Source organism: Populus euphratica, unplaced genomic scaffold, assembly GCF_000495115.2.
Source record: "Populus euphratica unplaced genomic scaffold, PopEup_1.0 scaffold6.1, whole genome shotgun sequence".
NCBI lineage: Eukaryota > Viridiplantae > Streptophyta > Magnoliopsida > Malpighiales > Salicaceae > Populus > Populus euphratica.
Genome location: NW_011499849.1, coordinates 2,781,477 through 2,788,710, shown reverse-complemented (window position 1 = coordinate 2,788,710; position 7,234 = coordinate 2,781,477). Strand labels below are relative to the sequence as shown.

The 7,234-nt window shown below is 32.1% G+C and overlaps 2 protein-coding genes across 2 annotated transcripts in view; both read right to left on the bottom strand.

The window, feature by feature from the left end:
- Window positions 1–426: 426 nt before the first annotated feature.
- On the bottom strand, window positions 427–3,121 carry LOC105120615 (probable BOI-related E3 ubiquitin-protein ligase 3). Its single transcript, XM_011018883.1, has 4 exons — window positions 2,967–3,121; window positions 2,777–2,877; window positions 2,210–2,520; window positions 427–1,049 (listed from the first exon to the last, which is right to left on the bottom strand). The coding sequence occupies exons 1-4, from the start codon at window positions 3,086–3,088 to the stop codon at window positions 522–524; spliced, it is 1,062 nt and encodes a 353-aa protein (XP_011017185.1). The 5' UTR covers window positions 3,089–3,121; the 3' UTR covers window positions 427–521.
- A 2,994-nt stretch (window positions 3,122–6,115) lies between these two features.
- LOC105120843 (uncharacterized) overlaps window positions 6,116–7,234 on the bottom strand; it is a 1,913-nt gene continuing 794 nt past the window's right edge. Inside the window, exons 2-4 of the mRNA XM_011019226.1 lie at window positions 7,102–7,232; window positions 6,824–7,009; window positions 6,116–6,735 (exon numbers count right to left, since the gene is read on the bottom strand). Coding sequence (XP_011017528.1) covers window positions 6,451–6,735; window positions 6,824–7,009; window positions 7,102–7,232 — 602 coding nt within the window. The 3' untranslated portion in view covers window positions 6,116–6,450. The remainder of the gene's footprint in view (window positions 6,736–6,823; window positions 7,010–7,101; window positions 7,233–7,234) is intronic.

Below are 7,234 nucleotides of genomic sequence, written 5' to 3'. Positions count from 1 at the left end.
ATTTATTGAGCATAAGCCTGAAATAGGGGTGAGGGTATAAGCACTCCACCAAGTGTTAATGGCACTCAAATTTCATACACGGAAAGAAATGGCTGGACAGAGACGTGGAGTGTCATTAGCACTTCATGGAATGCATATAATCCCACTCCTAAAATAACAGACACAGATTTGCCAGTTATTGAATGAGATATGACAAACCTTCCAAAAGCAGAAAATATCATCATTCAAAAAACTTGAAAAGAAACTTCAATATATTACCAGAGAAATATACGACACCAGAATGCCACTTAAACATTTTTTAAATCACTTTTACCATTTTCAGGTCCTTTCAATCAATAACACAACATCCAAATGGATAAAGAGCCCCATTGCACTTGAAAGTTGTTTGCACACAAAACGTTTGAAGAAACATTAAAACCATAGAAGTGCAACATCAACCAGTATGTCAGCGATGAGGAATTATGAAAATGACATGAACAATGAGTATTACACTAGGTAGCATTAAATTTCATAGTATCCCATTACATATAGACTTTCATGCCAATAAACTTGGAGGACTGACACAGAGGACAAAAACTAATCTTACTTTCACAATCCTTACAGAGGCAGAGATGCTTACAAGGTAACAAAAGCATGCAAACTTCATTCACTCTGCAAACCTTACAAATCATCAACTCCTTCATGTCATTATTATCCTTGCAAAGCAGGTGAAAATCAATAGCACGGTCATTGTAGCATGAAGCTGTATCATCCACCTCACTGTCACCACACCCTTCTCTACTATCTCTACTTTGAGCATGGACTTGCTGAATATTAAACTTGAGGGCATTTATCATGTTTTCATTGTATCTGGCCCGTTGCTGCCATGCACCTACTTCTATAGACAACTGTTCCATTCGTTCCTCAAGTTCCATGTTCTTCTTATTAATGCTCTCAACCTCTGCTTCTTTCTCATGAAGTTTTTGAAGAACCTTCTCCTCAACAAGGGAGATACTTTGAAGTTGGTCAGCTTGGAACTTCTGTAGGATAGTTTGACGTAGTCGATCACCCTATTAGACATGCAAGCAAGTTAGAAATACTTCAACAGCGAATAATCATATTACCAAAGTGAGCGACAAGAAATGATTCCTAAGCACCTCACTGTGAAAAATGAACGGCGAAAGAAAAAAACACATTTCAATATACAAAATAACCAGTTCCCATTAAGTTGAGCAGGTACAACCAGTTTGGTCTACCCCAAGTCCTGCCCCATAACCATCAATTCAATTGAAAACAAAGAAAAAACACACTTCAAACAGAACCAAAGCCTATCATATCTTCACAGCAGGAAGGACATGAACTACCAAAGGAAAAATAAAAGGAAAAAAAAGACACCTGCCTGAATACCTCTGTAAATGTTTTTCACACCGACTCCCATAGCAAATGGAATTTTGGAACTCTACTTAGAAGGCTGAACACAATCACTAAGTTACAATGATTTTGAATGTTTTACATGTTGCCACCAGAGAGAATTAACAAACAACAGAAAGATCCTCAGGCAAAAGACAACCACACCATCATGCATCTAGAATTAGCAATTTCCATCTTTTCCGTAGAATCTGTTGATTTAATGTAGCCCACCATTATTTTTAAACCTACAAAATCAATCCACTGAGCAAATGCTTTCATCTAATTAATTAAATTTATTGTTGTTTGAGTAAATTTGATACAAATAATTTGTGATGTAATATTGAGACAAAAAGCATAATCACCGGGGAGAGAGAGAGAGAGAGAGAGAGAGAGAGAGAGAGGAGAAAGAAACTCTTCCCAATTATCTTTTATATTTTATTTCATTATTCTAGATATTGAAAGCAAAACTCTGTGCTTTTGAACTAAGACAAAATAGCACAGTGATGGAGGCAGTATTAGAGATCAAATATGTGAAAAATATCACAATACAATATGGAAACAAATCTGTGATCCAATTCGTAAACTGCTCAAATCACAATCTCGGCACCTTTGAAGCCATCAAGTACTTAAACTAACAGGTCATAGATGATACACAAAAGCATAAGAAACATAATAAATGAAGCTACAGAAAGCACTGTTTGAGAATTAAATGAAGTACATTAGCATAGCAAAACATTTCAAAATCATCCTACAAATATGGCAACTGGTAGGCTCATTTCACATTAAAATGAAGCTGTTATCTTTTAAAAAAAATCCCCACCTGAATTTTAAGGAATTTATCGACCTCTACATGCTGCTGCTGTAATTCACTATCAATATCATCGCCAATAAGCGATAACAAAGCCGAGTCACCAGAAGATGAAACATGAGCATTGTCAAGAGACAACCCTAACCCAGTTGAAACTGATTGCGGTTGTAGGAAATCAACGGATGAAATCTGGGAATGATTCTCCAAAAAATCTTGCTCCTTCAAGCTCTTTCTCTTGGGTTCAAGTCTATAATTCCATAGCAATTCAAATCCCCCGTCACTACCATCATTGACAGGACCCGGAGCAAACCCCACCACATGAACTAGAACACAACCACCACCACAAAATACCCAAAATTTTATAGCTTGATTTAAGATCATGGTAGCTAATTACATAAAAAATTGTTACCAAATTGTAAGCAATTGAGCTTGATTTAGCCTAAAAATGGTAAAAATTAGTGGCTGGTATTATTTAAATATATATAAAAATAAATTAAAGAATCCTTCGTTTATTTCTCTATGGCTTCTTAGCTTGAAAAATAAATAGAGCAGTAAAAAGAGAGACGTTAAGAAACTTACAAGGTGGAACATAGGGAGGATGCTGAGATTGATCTTGCAGATTAGAACGATTCAAATACGCCACTGCCGGAGAAATCTGGCCGTCGATTGCGTATGCATTTCTGAATTGCATGCATTAAGAAAAACCGATAAAAATACTAGGTTTTGAAGAAATTGATGTAAGAATTTGGTATTCTTTAACAAAACTTGCCTCAAATTTTTAGATTGCTGCTGCTGCTGAGGTTGGTAGTGTTGTTGAAACTGGTGCTGGGGAAGAGCCATGATGAGAATGGTAACTTCAGATAAACAAAGAAAGGCTTCCCGACTGTGCATATGGGAAAGGGCGAGGTGGCCAATGGTGGTGATTCTTTTTATTTTCCAGAAGGTCCTTAATGTTTTCCAATTTACTTTTTGGACTGGATAGTTTAGCTAATTAATAATCTAGCCGGTTCTCTGTTGACGTTTGACTCTACTAAAAAGAAAAACTAGAAAAGCATTAAGCTCCTAAGATTTTCGGTATATCTGAAGATTAGTCATATGTGTGTAAACTGTTTTAAATATTTTAATTATCAAAAAATATATATATAAAAAAGAAAATATTTATTTATAAGTTATACCGAAAGCATGTAATATGTGTGTGTGTGTATAATGAGATGCATATCTCTTAAACAAACACATTTTAAATAGTTTATTGGGTTCAAACCAACCAAAAAAAAAAATATCAAATATGAAATCAGTCTATCCCAAAGTTTTTAAAATTAATAAAATATCTACTATACTACATAAACTAAGTTTATATTTTTATTCACATGGTTGTTATCTATAAATTAGGGATTTTTTTAGAGAAATAAAAACTAAATAGTTAATGGAAAAGTGGTATTATTGGTTATTACAACAAATACGATGGTGATTGGAATGATCTAGTATTATTGGATTTAAAAAAAAAGTGTGTTAGAGATAAGTGCTAGCACAGAATAAAAAAGAAATCGAATATTCCACCCTGGTTTTTTTATTAAATGGAATAAGTGATTGTCATGTGATGATTTTTTTGGAAATTGGAAGGGGCCGTAATTCTCATTTATTGTAGACTAAATTAAATCATACAATTTCTTTGAGGACCATTTTTATGACTTTTTTAGTCCAGTAACTAATGGCATGAGGTGTACATTATCAATACAAGACATGACCGGATTAATACAGTCGTGGGTGGGTAATGTGGAGGTCGTGTTCGAGTCGTTATGGAACCAAAATTATTTTCATTCTGTAGACCGATGAACTGTCATTTATGCGGTTGTCCGCCCCTCGTGTAAAATGTAAAACAAAGGCTCAAGCGCCTGAGCGTCCCTCGTACCCACGAGTCTAGGTTTTATGACTTTTTTATTTGTCATTTTGGGTTTTTTGCCCTTTTTTATTATTATTTTTTTCTAATTATATCCTTTGGTATGAGTTTTCTATTTTCTTTGGGTTTTTTAAGATTTTTTTTTATCTTTTTTTCATTTTATGATTTAATATAAGATTTTTATTTAATTTTATTCTTCAATATTAAAATAACAATAAACTAATTTTTGTATTTTTATTATATAATAATTTTTTTATCTTTTTTTTTCAATCTTATCCTTTAATATGAGTTTTTTTAATTCTTGTGGATTTTTTGGATTTTTTATGATTTTTTTTATTTTTTTTAATTTAATAAAAAATTTATTGCATCTTATATTTTAATATTGAGTTAATTTTTTACTTTGAACATACATAATAAACAAGATTATGTTGGGACAAGCTGCACAAGATTTAATTTAAAAGTTGGACTAAGAAAATAGTTGAGGTGGATTTTTTAAATTTAAATTGTTACACCAAGTTTTATAAGTTGGACTAAGAAAATAGTTGAGGTGGATTTTTTAAATTTAAATTGTTACACCAAGTTTTATAAGTTGGACTAAGAAAATAGTTGAGGTGGATTTTTTAAATTTAAATTGTTACACCAAGTTTTATAAGTTGGACTAAGAAAATAGTTGAGGTGGATTTTTTAAATTTAAATTATTACACCAAGTTTTATGTCAATATCAAGAAAAATTAATAATCTAAATATTATTTTTTTACGTTTCATTATTGGCTAAATCGAAGATGCAACGAGTGGTCAATATACTAGTTTTAGCCTAAAAAAATGAAATTAACATATTACAATTACCTAAATACACTAAAATTGGGGTTCTTTCATGGTGTTTTAATATTCATGTTAACAATATGAAGTAACCTAAAATATTTTTCTAGGCAGTGTTCGGGACGCGGGTAAATCTGTGGTTCTAAAAAATTCAAAAAAAAATTATTTTTTATTTTTATTAAAATTTAATATAATTTATATATTTTGAATCGTTTTGATATATCAATATTAAAAATAATTTTTAAAAAATAAAAAAATATCATTAATATATATTTTAATACAAAAAAATATTTAAAAAACAACCTAAGCTACAAACACACTTTTAATCTTTTGATTACATACGCAGCCTTAACCATGTCTGTTGGCGCGAGTCGCGAGTAGGAGGGTAGGGGTCGCAGGTCCGAGAATTGATGAGCGCAATTATTTTCACAAGTGTGACAGACGAGCACCTTAATATATTTTCTTAATCATTTGATAACAAATCCATGCCGCGTGGAGGCCAGATCTCGCAAGTTCGAGAGCTGATATGCCCAATTATTTTCACAAATGTTATATGCAACATGGTGTTTGTAATTTTTTTTTCTTTTCAAAATGTTTAAAATACAAATGCAGGCCAAGCACTAGCAGACTTGTCCTATCAAGACTGAGTTAGGTAAATTATAAAAATCAACTTAACTAGATAGATGTTAAATGTACTTTTTGATAATAATAACTTTAAGTTTTTTTTATAACCACTAAAAATATATATAATTATTAATTTTAAAATTCATAAAATTAATTAAAATATGAACAAAATAACTGGAATATTTATATTAATTAAAAAAATTAATCTAAAAAGAGTTAATCTACCCCTCGTGGACTTTTATTTTTACATTTTTATTTTTTGTTGACACTTTAAATAAAAAACAACAAATTATTCATAAAAGTTTAATGAAAATCAATTTGTTATTATTAAAATTTTTTAATTGATTTCAAACATAATTTTATCATAATTATAATTTGTTTTAACAAACATTATGATGCCTAAGATAAACAAAAAGATATATTTATATAAAAAATTATCTTGATGGAAATAAATTTCAAAATAATTATATTTTTAGATCTAATGCCCGAAAATCTGCCAAGAATTGTACATTTTTTTTAGGTTTAAAAGAATTCGGGTGGAATTCTAAATAACCAGAAAGCAGAAAATGAACATGTAATTACACGAAAGGTAGCACTGATACATGAATCACTACTTACTTTTACATTAATTTCTTGTTTATATATATCTGGGGAAAAGAAAAACACAAATGGAAAGTGGCTCACAAGGCATCGCCGCAGCCAACGTTTTCTTTTCACTCTCTAGCCAGCTGGGTAAACCCAAAAGAGTCCAAATCCGCGTCGCTCACCCCTTGCCCACCTTACCCATTGAGCTGTTTTCCATTTCCACTTTCTTGGATTCTTCTCCTCAGCAAAAACAAGCCAATAATAGATCAAGATTTAAAATTAAATAAAAAAAATATGAAATTCCTCTTCACGTGTTGACTGATCATCATCAGTCATATGTGCAAGCCTTCTTGAGAGAAATTGGGACATTGAGCTTCTTCGGATCAAAAGTAAAATCACACTTAATTTTCCTGTTAAATTTTGGTTTAACCAGCTTTCCCAAAACATAAGCTCTTGATCTGACGACGAAGTTCATTTTTAGAGGCACTGGTAATGTGGTTGTCCCTGTTGAACTGCTCAGCCCAGCTCCACTTCCGTACAATGGTATTTTGTTGCTGATGACAGATATTGCCACGGGTCTCTGGCTCTTCCTTGATTGGTAAAACTTCTTGATCTGCAATACCCAAACAACACCAAATTAGAAAAGAATCCACAAATACCTTCTTCTTCCTCTGTTTTTTTAAGGATCTGAACTGGCTTACATTTCCTGATGCAATAGTGATTTCAGAGTAGGAAAGATCAAGAGGTGTTGATGTTACACGGACGCCGAAAAATGTTCCTTCGTTACGATAGGTCATTTTCACTGTAGAGTTCACTGAGATCATATCAGTTGCCACTCCCGTTGAATCAGACCCGGCTTGGATCCTAAATTGCTCAAATTTAATACTCTGCAAGAAAAAATGAACCAATTTCTCGAACTGTAATATTTTTCGTGAAAATAAATAAAAGAAAGACATATAAAGTATGCATTATAATATACCTTCATTGTAATCTTGGGTTTTTGTGGCTTACTAGCACCCCAAAGAATTAAAGAAAAGAGAGAGAATAAGATGAAGAAACCAAGAACAAAAGCAAGAAAATAGCATCTACGAGGGAGACCCTTTCGACGCTCT

Coding starts and splice junctions, on each gene's coding strand:
- LOC105120615 (XM_011018883.1), bottom strand. CDS start 3,088: ATGCACAGTCGGGAAGCCTTTCTTTGTTTATCTGAAGTTACCATTCTC. Junction 2,878..2,966: donor CAGCAATCTAAAAATTTGAG/GCAAGTTTTGTT, acceptor CATGCAATTCAG/AAATGCATACGCAATCGACG. Junction 2,521..2,776: donor TCCTCCCTATGTTCCACCTT/GTAAGTTTCTTA, acceptor GTTGTGTTCTAG/TTCATGTGGTGGGGTTTGCT.